This window comes from Myxocyprinus asiaticus, chromosome 16 (assembly GCF_019703515.2).
Source record: "Myxocyprinus asiaticus isolate MX2 ecotype Aquarium Trade chromosome 16, UBuf_Myxa_2, whole genome shotgun sequence".
Classification (NCBI taxonomy): domain Eukaryota; kingdom Metazoa; phylum Chordata; class Actinopteri; order Cypriniformes; family Catostomidae; genus Myxocyprinus; species Myxocyprinus asiaticus.
The window spans coordinates 20865628-20885029 of NC_059359.1; the positions used below are offsets into that span (position 1 = coordinate 20865628).

A 19402-nucleotide genomic window follows, 5' to 3' on the forward strand; every position below is an offset into this window, starting at 1 on the left:
GGTTCTTGTCTCTCCATACAAAGATCTGGAGCACTGTGAACCAGGCTGGCAAAAGTTCCAAGGCTTCTGTTACAAACATTTCACCAAACGGCAGAAATGGGAGGTGGCAGAGCAGCACTGTCGCATGTGTGGTGGGCATTTGGTCTCTGTTATGTCACCCGAAGAACAGGAGTTCATCAATGGTACGTCTGAACAGCTGTACTCTGAGGTGGCCCTTTCCTGCTGATCCGATCAGACTTGTTATCGTATGATGTAAAGATTTCAACTTAGTTTTCACCTGGTGCCACTATCAGGTTGTTAAGTGATCAGTTAATGCATGGCAGAATTTGAACAATTGTAGGAACGTGCTATGAAAACAATGAATGAATACAGCATTGTATAAAAGTGGTGAAAAATATATTACTGTTAATTGGAAATTATGCCAGTTGTTCACAGCTTGGCTAACTGATTTATATGTCTTTAAAATTTCTGAGTCCAGTACACACAAAAAGAAGAGTCAAAAAGAGGTGTGTCAAACTGCTGCAGCATGTTTAGCTTACAATACATAAAGGAACTCAGTAAAGGATGAGGTTTGTTGACATAACATTGAGGGGCCCTGCATTCTGTTCTGCATCTATGTAGAATCACCAGATTGTTAAAGTGCTTTGAACATGTCACCTCCATTATTCATGTGAGTGAATGAGGGTTGAGTGTATAGGGGCCTGTGCATATCTGTTGTATAAGCTACATCCGGGTATTACGCTGGAATTTGAATCTATGTTGTGTCTTACTGTCAGTGTATGCTGGTTATTTGGCATTTCTGTGTTTTTCTTTTTCCATAGATAAATACAGGGAATATCAATGGACTGGTCTCAATGACAAGACCATTGAAGGAGATTTCTGTTGGTCAGATGGGAGCCCACTGGTGAGTATACTAATGTCATGTGGTTTTCTTTAAACACATGAAACATACAGTGCTATTCATCCTAAATTGAATGTGAGATTAGAAATTGGGTGTCCCAAATCAAAGAACTTTAAATTGGTAATCTACCAGTCTACCTTTTCTCTTTGTTTACGCCTCACTCTCTCTCTCTCTCTCTCTCTCTCTCTCTCTCTCTCTTATCGTTTTGCTGTCTCCGTCTGTCTCTCTCTATCAGCTATATGAGAACTGGTATCGTGGACAACCAGACAGCTACTTCCTGTCAGGGGAGGATTGTGTTGTCATGGTATGGTACGATGATGGGCGTTGGAGTGATATCCCTTGTAACTACCAGCTCTCCTATACCTGCAAGAAGGGCATTGGTGAGTACATCACCTTCTACAGAAGAACTGCAGCCCATTGGGGAAAAACTTTAATCATTGATTGTTTTTCTTTAGCAGCGTTCTGTGGCCAGCCCCCTCGTGTGCTCCACGCTAAGATGTTTGGACGGCGGCAACTGAAGTACAGGGAGGATTCTCAGGTGCGCTACTATTGTGAATCAGGGTTCATCCAGAGACAGAACCCTGTCATCACTTGTCAGAGCAACGGACAGTGGGAGGAGCCTCAGATCACCTGTACACCAGGTGAGAAAACTAATCACTGTCAAATGAATTATGTCTTGGTGGATAACTTTTCGAGCAGCTCCCTGTACTATACTTCCCTCCCCACCTCACTTACTAGAAGCCAAACATGGTTGGGTGATGTACAGCACATGTCAGATTAGTCAAGTAGGTAATATTGCAAAATAAATACAGTCTAATATGCCTCTGATACATAGTTTAATGAGAACATTTAATTAATCACCCTGGATTTAAACTTGAATCTCTGTGAGCTCATAGCAATGCGCTTATCTTTTGACTGCCTAAACATTTAAATTGCAATGTGAAAAATTTCAGACATATCTAAGTGCAGTGTACATCAATGTACAGTATACTGTTTATATAGTACAACAGGCATTCGTTTTTAATATATGCATTAGAGGTCGACTTATGGTGGATTTTGCCGATACCAATAACTTAGGTGGTGGATAGGGTCGATAACTGCTTAATTGGCCGATATTCTTTAAAAATCAATTTATAGAATGTTAAAAAAATGTCTTAGTCTTTCCTTACTATGACGGGCACAGACATTGAGGTAACAAGAGTCCAAAATGAATACAATCCCAGAGGCAGAAAACAAACCCAAAAAACAATTAAATTGGGTGCATAACGCAGGACTTTTAAGCCTGAGACACACCGGGGACACTTATTTTGAAATGGCAAAGACCTGGCTTTGTTATTAAGCTTTTTATAGCTATATGTATTCCCACCACAGAGTAACATGGAGGAATAATAATTAAAATAAAACTATCGGCAACTATCAGCATAGATTTTTTCTGATAACCAAAAGTTCCAAAAAGTAACTATCGGCACCGATATATCCCATATATTGGTCTAACCCTAATATGCATATATGATACATATAGTGGGGGATTATTTAAAACGTATGTCTATTTGCACCCCGGTAAATAGCATCTGCCACACACGCCAGCTATTTGCACCTCAATAGTCTGGTGGAACCACTGAAATATGAGACAAACTAATTAGTAGATGTCGCTGCAGTGGCGTAGGCTGTAGAGACAGTGTGTGATTGTGTAGTGCTGTCCTAGCAACCGCGGATCGTGTCCAACTTTTGATCCACTCTTCTTCCCATTCGATTTCCTGTTTCCACTTTTAATTTTTCCTTTAATACTACTTAAAATAATATATAAAAATGATTATACAGTTGTGCTCAAACGTTTGCATACCCTGGCAGAAATTGTGAAATTTTGGCATTGATTTTGAAATATGACTGATCATGCAGAAAAACTGTCTTTTATTTAAGGATAGTGATCATATGAAGCCATTTATTATCACATAGTTGTTTGGCTCCTTTTTAAATCATAATGATAACAGAAATCACCCAAATGGCCCTGATCAAAATTGTACATATCCTTGAATGTTTGGCCTTGTTACAGACACACAAGATGACACACACAGGTTTAAATGGCAATTAAAGGTTAATTTCCCACACCTTTATAAAGATGGAAAAGGATATAAAAAGATATCCAAAGCCTTGAAAATGCCAGTCAGTACTGTTCAATCACTTGTTAAGAAGTGGAAAATTTGGGGATCTCTTGATACCAAGCCAAGGTCAGGTAGACCAAGAAAGATTTCAGCCACAACTGCCAGAAGAATTGTTCGGGATACAAAGAAAAATGCCACAATGTTCCAATGCCGCAAAAAAGCCCGGTTACAATATGCCAGACAACACCTTGACACGCCTCACAGCTTCTGGCACACTGTAATTTGGAGTGACGAGACCAAAATAGAGCTTTATGGTCACAACCAAAACTGTCTTTTATTTAAGGATAGTGATCATATGAAGCCATTTATTATCACATAGTTGTTTGGCTCCTTTTTAAATCATAATGATAACAGAAATTGCCCAAACAGCCCTGATCAAAATTGTACATATCCTTGAATGTTTGGCCTTGTTACAGACACACAAGATGACACACACAGGTTTAAATGGCAATTCAAGGTTAATTTCCCACACCTGTGGCTTTTTAAATTGCAATTAGTGTCTGTGTATAAATAGTCAATGAGTTTGTTAGTTCTCACGTGGATGCACTGAGCAGGCTAGATACTGAGCCATGGGGAGCAGAAAAGAACTGTCAAAAGACCTGCGTAACAAGGTAATGGAACTTTATAAAGATGGAAAAGGATATAAAAAGATATCCAAAGCCTTGAAAATGCCAGTCAGTACTGTTCAATCACTTATTAAGAAGTGGAAAATTTGGGGATCTCTTGATACCAAGCCAAGGTCAGGTAGACCAAGAAAGATTTCAGCCACAACTGCCAGAAGAATTGACCGGGATACAAAGAAAAATGCCACAAAGTTCCAATGCTGCAAAAAAGCCTGGTTACAATAAGCCAGACAACACCTTGACAGGCCTCACAGCTTCTGGCACACTGTAATTTGGAGTGACGAGACCAAAATAGAGCTTTATGGTCACAACCATAAGCGCTATGTTTGGAGAGGGGTCAACAAGGCCTATAGTGAAAAGAATACCATCCCCACTGTGAAGCATGGTGGTGGCTCACTGATGTTTTGGGGGGTGTGTGAGCCCTAAAGGCACGGGGAATCTTGTGAAAATTGATGGCAAGATGAATGCAGCATTTTATCAGAAAATAATGGGAGACAATTTGCATTCTTCTGCATGAAAGCTGCGCATGGGACGCTCTTGGATTTTCCAGCACGACAATGACCATAAGCACAAGGCCAAGTGGTTACAGCAGAAAAAGGTGAAGGTTTTGGAGCGGCCATCACAGTCTCCTGACCTTAATATCATCAAGCCATTCTGGGGAGATCTCAGACATGCAGTTCATGCAAAACGACCAAAGACTTTGCATGACCTGGAGGCATTTTGCCAAGACGAATGGGCAGCTATACCACCTGCAAGAATTTGGGGCCTCATAGACAACTATTACAAAAAACTGCATGCTGTCATTGATACTAAAGGGGGCAATACACAGTATTAAGAACTAAGGGTATGCAGACTTTTGAACAGGGGTCATTTGATTTTTTTCTTTGTTGCCATGTTTTGTTTTATGATTGTGCCATTCTGTTAACCTACAGTTGAATATGAATCCCATAAGAAATAAAAGAAATGTGTTTTGCCTGCTCATTCATGTTTTCTTTAAAAATGGTACATACTGTATATTACCAATTCTCCAAGGGTATGCAAACTTTTGAGCACAACTGTATATGTTGATTTTATCACAGTGATTTGGTCATGTTGAGGAGTGCAGAGAAGGGTTTGATCCAGAGGTGGGGTCTGTCGTTCACATCCGTTTCCGTGGCTCGGCATCGCTTGTGTGTACATTGCATCACTGTATTACTAATATCGTAGTAACCATGTTCTTTGGCAAAAACCATAGTTTTAATGCAGTTAACAATGGTGTTGTTAGTACAGTAATATGGTGATAATATAATAACCATGGTTAATTTTGTGGTTACTGTAAATTTACAAAAAATACCTTGGTGAAACAATGGTTACAGTAGTAAAACCAAGGTTATTGTTTTCTAAGGTAAGGTTAAGGTTAGGTTTAGGGCTTAGAGGTTAATGTAGTGTGTCTGTGGGACTCTAAATAAACACAATAGACACACTGCAGTGATGCCCATACTGTATGTTAATATTTAAATATGGGTGCAAATAGTATTTGACACTATTTTCACCTGGGTGCAATTAGTATCTACCATTATTTGCACCAGGGTTGGGGTGCAAATAATATCTGCTACTATTTGTACTGGGCGGTAAATCGCATATGCCATTATTTGCACCAGGGTGCAAATAGCATCTGCCTTATTAAAAATTGGGGGTTATTTTATTTATTCATTTTTTAGTTACAGTCCATCCTGATGTAATGTATCATAATTATTAGAAAATTCAGTACCGGTACTTTATTATTATTTTATACATGTGCCTAAGCTCTTTGAATCCAAATGGCTTATTTTTCCATCTTTGTTTCATGTATTTTGCTCACTGTGGGACCAGCGTACTCAAATGGAGACCTGGTAACATGGCACACTGGTCAAAACAAGGAAATAGTCATAGAAGATACTACAACAGAAAAAACAACACCTGAATATTTGGATATAAAATGGAACTTTTAAAACAAGTAGCACTTGGCATAGTAGTATTTCATTGTTATTGTTTTTTTCAATTCCTCTTTATCATGTCATCCCTTCATTTAGACTTTCATTTGTCAGCCCCACAATATTTTTTATATAACAGCAATGTTATATAAGGAAATCTGTACCACTTAAACTAAGCTCTTTTTTGTACTTCATTTCTGTCTGTGTACACCATGACACTGAATTACATGTTTTGTAATTCTAAGAAAAAAGCACAATTAACTGTAACCCTCCATACAAAAACTGTAATTTTGCACACAATAAGCACACTTGATGAAAAAGCAACATCCAAACAAAGCTTGTAACTGTTGGACCAAGCACCCAGAATGTTTCGTTTTATCCTTTTTTCTTTGTTTTAATTTTTTTTAATTATTATTATTATTATTATTATTATTATTATTATAAGATAAACATTTGAAATATGAAACAAATCCTCTCTAACCTCAGCTGGTCTGAACCATCTTCATTGTTTTACATTATTGCCCTGTAGTGCCTAAATGTGTCAGTCATCACCAGTCATTCACTATGTCTTGTGCTGTACTTGGAATCGTTTGCCAATCAAGACTCAACCTAAGTTTAGGAGTTCATAACAGTGATCTAAAATGTTTTTATTTAATATGTGGACGTTATTGTCCTTCATGAACAAAAATATATGTATACATGCTCTTGGTTTTAGAATATTGGAATGACATGTCAAAAATAATTAGTGTTATTTAAGAGGTGCGTTTCCAACTTTTGCCTATTGCCACAAGCAAGTGCGTAGTCAGGAAATTAATTCTGGGTGGGCCTCAACAAAAATGGATGGGCCAAGTTTTCACAAATTTTCCTTAACAACAGAGAAGCTCAAACAGTTCTTTCACACTTTCAGAAATCAGAATTTATACATTTTCCAAACTATTTTATAAATATATATTTGAAGTCAGAATAATGTCTAATATTCTGGGTCTAATTTGGGTGGGCCCAGGCCCAGCCCGGCCCACCCTTGGGTACGCCACTGGCCACAAGCATATAGCCACTGTAAACCCTATCAATCAAGTCAGGTAAGACACAGCAACCCATGCCTTTTTTTCTTGATGTACGTATGTCAGAATGTTGGGTCAGCTTTATGAAGCTGGGAAGATACTGTTTGCAATGCACAAATGTTTGTGAGTTCTACACCCAAGTTAAATCTAAATTGAATCTTTTTAAGAGAAGATGGTGCTCTGTTTTTCAGGTCTATGGGACGCTCTGGGGGAATGGCCATTTTAGACAGACTACTACTATTGGTTTTAGAGATAGATATTATTTTTTAGAAACATTTTTTTTTTCTGATGGCCTGAAACAGGAATGTATTTCATTACTGTAGAAACATCAAATGAATTATATTCCAAGCAATCAGAGCACACATGATAAAAAAGCTTAAATATGCTTAGGTATCGTCTTGCAGTCACATGTAATTTAAGTAAGTTTAGAAAACTAATTTGGATGAATCAAAAATAAAATAAAAACATCTGAACACTTGTGTTTTCTTGATTATAAAGAATTAGATTAACACATCTGTGGTTAACATTCTAACTAACATCACTAGTGATGTCATTTAGATTTGTGAAGCACTTCATTTTGAAAACAGTATTTTATGGGAATTGTTTATTTTACTTGATTGCTTTTTGTCATACAGTAGTTTAGAAACACTGCATGTGTGTGTAATTTATAAGTGATACAAAGGACTGTAAAACAGAAATTGTATATATTTAAATCCACATTGGGTATTGTCATTGGTTATTTTATTCTAATTTCTTTCAAATTTACTATTTTATTTTTTCACAGTGCTGAAATAAACAAATTAAAAATACTACCAAAATAATAACAAAATTAATAAAGTTCCCCCCTCTCTTAAAAAGTATTTTATTTGTTTTCAGATGAATTATGGAATCTACAAAGTGACTAAAGTAACAACTGACAATCTTGTTTATTATGTACACAATGCTGTAGGCTTTATAAAGTATGTGTGTGTATATTTCTTGCAATAATACAGACATTTTAAACTAAGAGAAATATAGCAGAAACTAGCAGAAATATCCTATGAATTTTGTTATAAATACAATGACTGAATAATTGTTAGACTTGGTGTATACTGTTACTGCTGCTAGTAGTTTATATGCTGTAAAAAGTAATCTCAGACAATATATTTTACTAGAACACCACAGCCACTGAAGTGTGATAAACACTACCACTAAATATTTAGCGCCTGTTGCTTTTGTTCTTGTGAACAAAACTGCAATACTGCATATGTAAATAATAAATTCGGCATTGAAGATGAGTTAGCATTTTGAAGTGAAAATGGAACTGGCAGTTATTTTAGCAGGAGTTTAAGTGGAGTTTCTGTCATTTCTTTCAACTTGAAAATAAAATTTTCCAAGAAGAATATATTTTCTTGAATACTTCAGGGTTGATCTTAAATGAGCTGTTATACAGTATTACCCAGACAATTATTAATGCTAACTGTATTCTAAAATGCTAACTGTACACCTCTCACATTCCCTCACCTGCAGTAAAGAGAGGCTGTAGTGGTGGCCAAACTGGTATGTTCTACACACACGAATGGTACCTGTAAATGTATGCCCTACAGAACCACCTCTTAAGGTACAGTAGTTCACCTGTAAGAGGTAAAGTGCTACCCTTTAGGCCAGTCATATAAGAGCAGATTAACAGTTACCTGTAGCAATAAGCCCCATAGATATATACGCAAACTTTTGCTGGGGTAACCAAAGCTATGAACCCCTGGTTCTGTAGCCCCTCCACAACGTTCCCTCGGGTTGATGATGGGAAATCATACGCTGCCATCCTTCAGCCAGACTCTGTCACAGTGGTCCAGCCCCAGAAACTTCCAGGAGGAGTAGAACTGACCGACTCTCACTAAATCAGCAATCTCATGTCTGCAGGCATGTTCTGCCTCAACAAAATTCAGTGGCCCTGGAATGTAGAACACGGAGCCTGGGAATGCAAAAAAAGAGAGAGTGCTGCTCACAATGGAGGTATTTTTTAAACATTCATGCATTTTCAAAATTAGCAAATAAATAAATAACTATGTTTAATATGTATAATTATAACCTACATAGCAATTATTTTTCAAGTCCATGGAAGAACTGTGATCTGCACAACAAATGGAACTTCTGTAGACTCTTTCATTGACATTCAACTCTCCAGTGCAATATATACAACAGCCAGTCTCATAGGTGGGAGCCAGGGCATAGTGGGAGCTCAAATGTCACTCTACAGAGTAACAAACTCTTCTGTCTTTTGTTAACACAAAACAACAAAGCTGATTTTGGTGTTTCTCAAAAAAAGTGCAGGTAATTCAGCTAGGAATTTTCTTGCAGACAGCAGTTACAATCACTGACTAACCCCTGTAAATGCTAGAATTGCCTCGTGTCCCCATGTGAAACAATTACCTTCCAGAAAGCGCTTGTATTTCAGATGCTATCATTCATTTTACTTATTAGTCGGTGCTAGCTATAGGCAGAGTAGGCATAGGGCCTTCGCATTAGGTGTGGCCTCCAAATCCCGAAATCTTAGGTGGGTTGGGATGGGTGGGGTCCTTATCCCAAAACGCCCCTGGACATTTGGCAACCCACCCACCCAGCAACCAACCAACCCCCACCCAACCCACCCGGAATACAAAGTGGAACAACGAGCGACAAAAATGGGGGCCCCTGGTTTGGATGGTTGCCTAGGGCTTCAGAAATTTTTGCACTGGCCCTGCATTTTATGCTCAAACCATCTGAATCACACTGACATTCCCTTCACACTAGAATTCACATTAACTGACCCTTGGTGCTAGAGGTGAAGCAGAAAGCATCATATTGTTCCCGTGTTCTGTCACAGGCCCATAACTTCAGATGCCTGGTAGGAGATCCCCCCCACAGGCCGGCCATGGGTGAAGGATTGGGTAATTGACAGTTCCATCTCTCAGCCATCCAGCATTACACCAGTCCAACCCTTCAGTCCACGCTGCAAAGCAGGATCACATATAAGAGTCTCCCAGAATTAAAACAATTACAAAGCACTAAACACATTCTAGAAAGATATTAAATATGTCTGGATATCTTAGTCTATGGATATCAAATTAATCTTTGGCCAGTATTGCACAAGTATATGTGCAAATCCAGGGGAAAGAAAACTAAACCTAAAACTTGCTAAGATTTCTTCAAAGTAAATGATGAACAATGCATGTAAAAATTACATTCTTACCCCGATAGAGCTGCTTGTAGTTGGCAAGTGTTGCATCCTGCTCAGCACAAGCCACTTTAGCATCAAAGAAAGTAAATCTGTACCAACCGTGGTGGCTTTGATAAGGAAATAAAACCCCTGAAATGCATGAGCAGTTTATCATTTTATGAAGGTTTAGAATTTGAAATTACTTCAAAGCTATGGATTTTATCAGGGGTCTTCAACCTGTGGGACGATTACAATGTTTTTATAGTGGTGGGAATTTTTATTCATTCCAGTGGTGCAAGTCTTTTGAATCTGCTCACCTCACCATAATCATTCAGATTTGTTCACTAATTCACTCAGTGACCATTTCTGCACATTAGGCCATGTCCACACTTGAAAATGCATCTTTTTCTCAAAGTTTTAGCCTTCTGTCCACACTCAGACAGCGTTTTTGACTGGAGGATGAATTTTTTAAAAACGCTGTCTACTGTGGACAGGGGAAATGGAGATATCTGAAAACAATGACATATTTGTTGATATATGATTCAGTCATGTGATCAAGATGGCGGCCCATGTTGTAGTGGCGTTGTTGTACCTGCTTTTCACTTTGATAGCTTTGTTAAAGATAAATGTTACTTTTTACAACCTTCTCATTGCATTCCTTCAAAGGCGACGGGAAGTTTACTCGGAATTGCTGTCTGGTGACGGAACACAAGAACAATTGCGTTTTATAATGTACATGGCACGGCGATTTTTCGCATGCGCAGTAAGTATAATTTAAGAGTTTTCATACGTTTAAGTGTGGACGAGCAACTTTTGGAAAACGCTTAAACACGGCAGTGCGGACGGAGAGCATTTAGAAAACAAAAACACAGTTTTCAGATGTATCCGGATTATTGTGGACCTAGCCTTAAACCCAAAGTATTTTTTGGTAAGATGTGAACACTGAGCATCCACGTACAGGACGTGTGACGCAAATTTCATCATCAGCAGGGTGCACGAGTACTGAACGCATGCATCCTGATTTTTCTAACCTCGCGTCTTTGAATGCACAGAATGCGCATGCGCCTGGAATTATTGGCACTAATAAGTGAGTACACAAGGTTGCAACACTCACATTTGAGCTGCTGCAGTCACAAAGAAGCACTAGAAGAAGATATTCACCGCTAAACAACAGGAGATGAATGTGGAAACAACAACGACTGTGGATGTGCACATCAAAAATGATGTGTGAGAAGGTTAGGAGATACCTGCATTTGTATAACTCGAGTCTGAAGAATATAAAGACGTCTTTATGTGTCTAAACTCCATAAGAGAAATAGTCTAGTATCTCATGGCAGTACTAGCGTGCAACCCCCTGCGTATTCGCAAAGTAAAATTAGGTATACTTTGACAGGCTTGTGTTTGACTGAACATTTGCGTCAAAATGGAAGTATACCTAGGGCTTTAGGCTCACTGATTAGGCTACATCTTTACACCAGTAGGTGGCGACAAATGTGTGTCTTTTATGTGTTATCAGGGAGTCATTTAATTAATGATTGACCTTATTAGTAAACAACAACAATAATGAGAATGGTTCATTCACTTAAAAGAAAAGAAAACTGATTCATTAGCAAACAAAACACCAAGAGTGTTTTAGAATAAAGTGATTGGAAAAGACTGGACAAACGACAGTATGATGAATAGTACATACAATCCAAACACCCAACGTTCAAAGATAAAACAGATAACTTTTTCCACATGTCCTGAAATGCTGACAACCCCTAGATTACAAGTGGCGTTTAACTTATTGACAGTCACATTTAGCGATTGTTAATAAGGAAACTCACTGTCACCACGTCCACACAAATAAACTCAAAATCATTATAGTTACTGTCCTACCTTCAATCCTCAGAGTAATGATGACACATTCATCCTCAATTCCATTTATCAGTTCGCAGCGATAGCTGCCTTCATCTTCACCATCAGCTGCAGGTTGGTAAAGCGGAGGGAAACATCCAGGTCGTGTGCACGTTGAAGAGAAGCTCGAGGTCCGAGTGCACCGTACTGCTTATCTACGTGTCCATTCATGATGAGCACTATATTTTCCACTCCTCGACTGAGGGATTCAGTTTGTAGTGTGGTGGTTTGAACCTCATCACACAGGGCAAAATGACTGTATGTCCACGATGAGCAGTGACCTCAGCATACACCATTGGTTCCAATAGGTATTTAAGCTCTTTGTCCTTCTCTGCAATATATGTTATGAAAACATTGTGTAGTTAAACATTACTCTTTAGAATGTGTTCAGAAACATTGTAGAAAAGTAGCTTAATGGCCTTCAAATAATGTTTATTTTTTAATTACAGTTTGTTGTTTTTAGTATCAACTGTACTTTAGAGAAGACTTTACCTTGATTATGGGGGTGGTACTTTGCAGAGGTCCAAGAGACACAACAGACTGTAACCGCCAGAAGAGCTTTACAGTCCATTGTGGAATTCACTATTTCCCAAAAATAATATCATGATGATGGTAAAAGTTTCATTTTTGCTGTCACAATTTGCTGATGCACTACAAGTAAACAAAAAGCTGTGAAGAAAATTAAATCACACCTTAGTCTTTAGACCCTTTTCCTCAATCTAAAAATGGAGATATTTGTAAAAGATGAGTTGTATTTAAACCATATCATTTCTTCCAAAGTTGTTTCCACAACTGCTCAGGCTGCAGTGGACAGGCGCACCAATCAGGGTCATCTGACCAGTGTTGGACGTGTTAGCAGGCTTTCTCTCCTCTGCTTCAGATGTTAATTAGAATCACACAGACTCCCATTGTTCCTCACAGCGACTCTCCTCTGAACAAGATGAATCAGGAACACCTGAAATCAGGAAAACTGCACTCACATGATGGAGACAACTTCATTTTCTGTGGTTGTCTTTATTAACAAAAGTCATTTACTGGCCTATGCATGGTGTTTTTCGTTGAGAAAGAAGATTACTTAAAAGATACTCATTGGGCGATTAAGTGTAATGTCTGACAGGAACCAGTCAATAGATGTAAGGTCAGCCCAGAGCTGGTGACTTGATCTGCAGTGCGGCTTTAAAACTCTCATTGGAAAATCACAAATAGATTGGAGTCATTATCATATTCATGACTGGCAGGGTTGGGAGGGTTACTTTTGAAATGTATTCCACAACAGATTACAGAAAACATGCTGTAAAATTTAATTTGTAACATATTCCTTTAGATTACTCGAGGTCAGTAATGTATTCTAAATACTTTGGATTACTTCTTCAGCACCGGTAGATTTTTTCACTTGTTTTGACTAAAAACTCTGCCAGTACAGTAAGACAACATACACATGTTAAATACGATTTTTGCCCTAATATCAAGGTCTTACTAGAAATAAAGAAATTATGATCCAATGTGAATTTTCTTGATAAAAAAATATGATCGTGCCTGGTAACGTAAATGTAAAATGGCTAGAAATAGTATTTTAGCTTAGCGTAAAGCTGACAATTTACACAAGGTTTATTTCTATTTCTTCTGCTCCAAACTTACTTCAAACTTACTTCTCTGTCTGCTCGTATGAATGTAACACATCATAAGAAAATGTTTCACCGCTGTTCAAATGCACTTTGGATCGCATCATTTATATGTATAAATGTTTTCCATCTGAAAGGACTAAATATTTAATGAAACAAATGACAATAAAATGCAAAGTAATCTCTTCAGTAATCAAAATACTTTTTGAATGTAACTGTATTCTAAATACCAATGGTGGAATACAGTTACTTATATTTTATATTTTAAATACGTAATCCCATTACATGTATTTCGTTACTCCCCATCCCTGATGACTGGCTTCAAATGCGACTTGACCAAGTAGAGCTATTGGGGTTAGTGTGACAGGACTTTCCATCATCACTAAAAAGACACATACAGTATACAACTAGCACTGTCCTGTTTTACATTTACATTTTGTGGTATTCAGCCTTATGCCACAAATTTTGTCGATTGAACTTAACTTGTATTGAACCTGGAATATTACTTTAAAGGGTCAAGTTTGGACTGGACAGAGTCCGAGTCTTATCTGACTAGTCTGTTTATATCAGGTTGTACAGTCATAAATGATTACATTGGTAAAGTGATGATCACAGTCAGTTTTGGCCATATAAATTTAGTTGACCAGTTTACACTGCTAGGACAAAAAGAGGAAGCAAAATGGTCCACAGTATGTCCTCTCTCTTTTTCTCTCTCTCTGTCTCTCTCACAACGACAGCTTTTGTAACTCCCCCAGCACTGACCCAAGGACAGCAGTGAGCATGCAAACACAAAAAGGAAACAAGCCGTTGGTGGAGAAACGATATAATGGGATTCAAGCTTTTCTCGGTGTACTTTGCATTGTACTGCTCCATCAATTGGCCTTTTTGTAATCTTCAACTGTTTGTGTTAGCAAAGGAATGTCTAGGTGACCTTTGTCTCACTCTCTGTCTATTTCCCTTTCTCTCTTTCACACAGTCCCAGTCACTATACCAGTCCTAAATTTTAAACCCTCTTATATAGTATTGTTTTTTATTCACCATACAAGTCACAATATACAGGTCACAGAAAATGGCATGGGCAGTGATGGAATGCATGCCAATATACTGTACATCAGTTGATCAATGACCGTCATTATGAACCCCCAAAACATGCATAGACATGCACACACATAGACATGTACCCGGTCTCACTCTTTAACCTCATGTTAACCCAGCCCCATGAGAAAGTGGGGTTTGAGTCAAGGTTGTTTAGTTCTGATGATGCATGCTCTCTCAGCTAAAAGAGACAGTGGTTGACAAATGATAGGCTTGCCCCAGAGGATAACAGTCTTGCCTAAATCTGATGTCAAGTCTAAGCTTGCTGTTCCCTTGTGGCTCAGTACCACTGCTACAACCCCCTTATATCGTTTTGCTATGGGTTATATATCTTTTCAACAATCAAACAAGTTCTATCAGTATTGCATTACATCATGGAAATGTGTTTTTTTACTGTAAGGTAATAGGACCAAGGCCTACCATGATGTACTATGATCAAATCAGAACAAATCAAATTAAATGTTTTAGATGAATAAGTGTAACTAGAATTTGTACCTTGTGCTCAGAGGGCTGGGCTCTCTCTGTTTAGAGGTTTAACACCCTTATCAACATCCATCACTGATCAGATCTCTCTCTCTGTATGGACAGTAGCAGGTTAGTCAGGCTCTACCCAACATGAAGTGTGACCATGTGTACATGTGAAACAGTGAATAGCAGTTTCATTCTATTTGGTGTCAGGCTAAAGTTTAACACTACTGATTTAAGCAGGTGATAAAAAAGCTTTTCAAATGTAGAGTTTGACTCTGTGTCCTTCATTTCACACTTTATATTTTTGGACTTTCATCAGTAGTGACAGTTAGAGAGAACCCTGTAAACAATAAGTAGAAAAAGGGAACAGGATTAGAAAATGTCACAAGCCAATCTCAAACTTATGTCACCTCTGTGTAACATTTCACATAACCTGTCAGGCCACATCTACTATGTTGTCTGTAAATTGTACAGTGTAATTAGGATTAACAATTAAGTGTAGTGTTCCTGTAGCTCAACTAGTAGATAATGGCACTACCAATTGCCAAGGTCATGGGTTCAATTCCCAGTGAATGTACAGATTAAACAATGTATACACTCAAAAAATAGCTCTTTGGCTGAACTTGATTTAATCGTGGACAATGGTTTCACTTGTTTGAAATGAGTTTTCTTTACTCAAAATTACTATGTAATTACAACACAAACACTTTATGTAAAAAGAAACCTAGTTGAATTGGTTAAACCCAACAAAATTAGATGTGCCAATGTAACTCAAATAAATCTCTCTTATTTCTTTGTGTATTAACTAGTGAAAGTGAATGTTATCTTGCTAAATACACGCTGGTTGGAAGCACTGCAGAGTGTATAGTAACTATATAACGGTTAGCAATGCAATTGTTCAATGAAGTAATAATGGGTCGTTCATGAACGATTCATTCATTTTGAATGAATTTTTTATATAACTCAAAAGAACGAGTAGTCTAAGAGGGTGATTCATTCATTAGACGCGTGACAGCCGCATAGACTCTGTACAAGAAACAGAAATATTAGTTCACACTCCGAACCTTCCCTAAATACCAGTGGTTTGTTTGATTGTATTTTTGCCTTTACAGTTTCACTAAGCATTTCTGGTCTCAAATTTTAGCTTCTTTATTACTTGAAATTTATAACTTTGCGAATGTTTCTGTCATGATGGTTCTTTTCCATAACATTGAATCTAGTAATAAAGTGTTAATTGAAGCTTTCTGAATAATGGGAAAAATAACATTTATAAAGTAAGATGTCTTAAATTGAAGCCCAGTCCAAAATTTTACAACTTTTATCTTTTCTTCATATAATATCATAGACTACAAAAGCTATTAGAGAACCCCATATTATTGACTTGACTACTGAATTGATTTTAGCTCAAGATCCACTCCACAATAATGGCAACTCCCAAAACTCCAACATTACACAAACTCTTCTAAATCTCAACATAAAACATTAAACACTAACAAGTATCCTACTTTATATTCATCTAGCACAACAACACATAAAATAACACTTAATTACTTCTTACTTCTGAAGGAGCACTGAAGGGAGGGGTGTTTCAAACAGAGGGTTTGTTTGGCTGTTGAGTTCAAATATCAACAGTCTTTCACAGGAATCACATACTCCACCTTTAACACCACAAAAATTATTCATGCTTTTCCAACTCAAATGGATTAAGTAAACTTACATTTTACTTTACACTGTTAGTCATTTTTGCTAAATGTATCAATTACGGTTGTTCTTTTTCATGCCCACACAAAAGATCTCATTACTCTAAAACATTTTTAGTAACAGACAGAAATCAATGTGCAATTTCAGCAAAATATGCAATATGTCTCCACAATAACTGTGGTGTTTTCAGTGTTATGTGATGTTTCCATTAAATTGTTTACTTCCCATTACATAGTTTAAACCTTTTTATTACTTACTCATTGAATGCTTTTATGTATGTGTGTCTTCAGAGCAGGGGCGGATTTAGTGCTTTGGGGGCCCACTTTAATGACACACATTTATGGCAGTTTTCTCTTAAATGTGCTGTAAGCCTTTTTATCATAATAATTATACATTTTTTATGGAATGGTATGGAGAAAATATTCCTACATTCTGAAAAAGATATCACTGAAATACAGTAAGTGTCCTAAGATAGCTCATCAGTCTCTGTGACAGCACTAGACTGTGCAAACAGCAAACAAAAATGTGTCTGCAGTTGTGTTTTTCCCCTTGACTGTGCCAACTTTCTAAAAAGGATTGAATAATAATGTCAATACATTCTATAAAAACACAGTCTGGCTACTATGAACAACAATACATACAACTACAATACCTTTTTTCTTTCTCACTCTCCCTCTTTTCTTAATGCACTTTTCCTTCATCAATTTGACCTTGAATTAACTTTATCCAAATTATTAGACTAAAGCTTGATGTTGCATGTTTCCAGAAGGCTTTGATCAAATTTTAAATTTCAAAACATAAAAAAGTTTGCTAGATTTACATGGGTAAATAAGGCAAAAACACGTCTTGGTTTCCATCAAAATGTTTCACTTTTTTATGCGCATTTCTAAAAATTACACAAAAGAAAATACGAATCGTTGTACGTTTCCATTCACTACTATGTCATGCGCATTATCTTCAGGGAGCCTTGTCATGATGAAGCAGCTGAACAGTAATGGGCAATTGTACAGTAATTAAATGCTGCCAGTATAGGCCACAGAAAAAGTGTAATATCTGATATAATGAGGGCTGAAATGGATGTGATACCCATTCGCCTCCGGCCTCCACATACCTGAGCGCCCACGCTTAAAACTGTTCTAGCGGACAGTGAGGACCCACTTTAAAGATCAGCTATATAAGGGTATGTTTAAGAGTGAAAGAACTCTATTTACAGTATGTTAAGTTCGCTTTTATAGTACATATCTCTATGTGTTTTGTGCGCACTTTGGTTTAAACTTGCTTGTGGAGCACTGGGGCATATTGTTTGAATTACAGCACTAGACAACTGAAAGGAACATCTAAAGGCAGCTTTTCACTCCTTTCTTCAGTAGTTTTCCTATTTTTTGCAATAGAATTTGCAATCCCCACTGACGGGCTGACTGATATGACAGGCTATCGCCACACATTCCTCTGTGAGTAGATTGGTGGAGACTACTGATCTGATAAAGTTCTGCAGAGTGAATGTGTCATTCACTAGCATGCAAAGTCTGCAGTGTAAGAACACACCTGTTCAGGTTTTACCAGAACTAAACTGCATCAGTCTACAGGCCCCTGATTAATATTGCCCTTAACACACTTGATCATTCCTAGTTTTCATGCTGCAACTGATTTCACAGAAAGCTCGCAATTTTTCTCTGTTCCTTCTTATACCACCCTGGAGCATATAGCGTACTCACACAACTGTTTTCAGGGATTATTTTATTATTGATTTGCCTAACAAATCACTTGCAGTTCTTCTTAGTGCTGTGTGAATGGTTCCTTGCATTATTTGCACTTCTGAATTCTGAAACTAAAAAGGAATTTTTCATCATTCATTATCTGTCTTGAAATGGGAATTTTCTAATTGTATTTTTTTAATTAGTTTTTTCTTCTTCTGTTCATCTCTGCCCACTGAGGACAGTTTTTCAACTACTTTCAATAATATGGTGTTTTCAGGGAATATATTATTATTTGTGTTGCCTTACAAATAAATTCAAATTGTTCCTTGCATCACATACACTGATTCTGAAATTATTATTTTTTTCATACATTATCTGCCTTGAAATGGGATTGTATTGTCTTTTTTATTTTTTTATTTTTTTTTATTTTTTTGTCTTCTCAATTGCCTATTTATACCATTTATTAACACTTTAAGTGAAAAGTGCTTAACTGCAGGCAGCACAGTTGTGACCATGTTGGAGTTTAAGCTTTCTCCACAGCAATAAAACACCTGCAGTGCTTTGCCTCACATTTATGTCTAATTATTCTGCCAAACAAATGAAAACAAGCCGTAGTGTAATCTCATCATTTTTAATATTGGTGTAATTATCATAGTTATATTGGTTTAATTTCTCTTTTATCGTCTCTGTTCCACATGTGAAACCTCTGTCTGTAGAATTGCTGATGGCTGACATTTTTTTGACACATTTTTTTTGTGGCGCGTGTTTCCATGTGACAGTCACGCAGGTAGATAGATATCTTTCTTTCTTTCACTCACACACAAATGGAATCTCACATGCATTGCAACGCTCATCTATCTTTCTCCCTGAAGCAATGCCCATTCATCAGGCCTGAAGAATGCACATGACCAAGGCAGGATTGAGTAACTGTAACAAAAAGAGAACAGAGGAAAATGTGATTAACCTCAAGCCTTGAGGTTTATGAGGAATTAATAAGTAATATTATTATTTTTTTAGTACAAGCAATCCTAAATATTGATGCTATAGAA

General features: G+C 37.3%; 2 protein-coding genes across 4 annotated transcripts in view; one reads left to right on the forward strand and one right to left on the reverse strand.

Moving 5' to 3' along the window:
- Nucleotides 1–8051, forward strand: part of bcan (brevican) — a 31769-nt gene extending 23718 nt beyond the window's left edge. Inside the window, exons 10-14 of one of the 3 annotated variants that reach the window (XM_051721971.1) lie at nt 24–182; nt 822–904; nt 1137–1281; nt 1357–1542; nt 6891–8051. In XM_051721971.1, coding sequence (XP_051577931.1) covers nt 24–182; nt 822–904; nt 1137–1281; nt 1357–1542; nt 6891–6925 — 608 coding nt within the window. In that variant the 3' untranslated portion in view covers nt 6926–8051. Of the gene's footprint in view, nt 1–23; nt 183–821; nt 905–1136; nt 1282–1356; nt 1543–5537; nt 5681–6890 lie in introns of those variants that run through there. The other 2 variants (XM_051721969.1, XM_051721970.1) reach the window with 2 other exon arrangements.
- A 317-nt stretch (nt 8052–8368) lies between these two features.
- Nucleotides 8369–12581, reverse strand: hapln2 (hyaluronan and proteoglycan link protein 2). Its single transcript, XM_051721993.1, is given in 9 exon segments — nt 8369–8395; nt 8397–8650; nt 9486–9539; nt 9542–9667; nt 9908–10024; nt 11753–11831; nt 11834–11973; nt 11976–12101; nt 12263–12581. Coding segments are annotated over 9 exon segments (1002 nt in total). The 5' UTR covers nt 12342–12581.
- Nucleotides 12582–19402: the final 6821 nt, after the last annotated feature.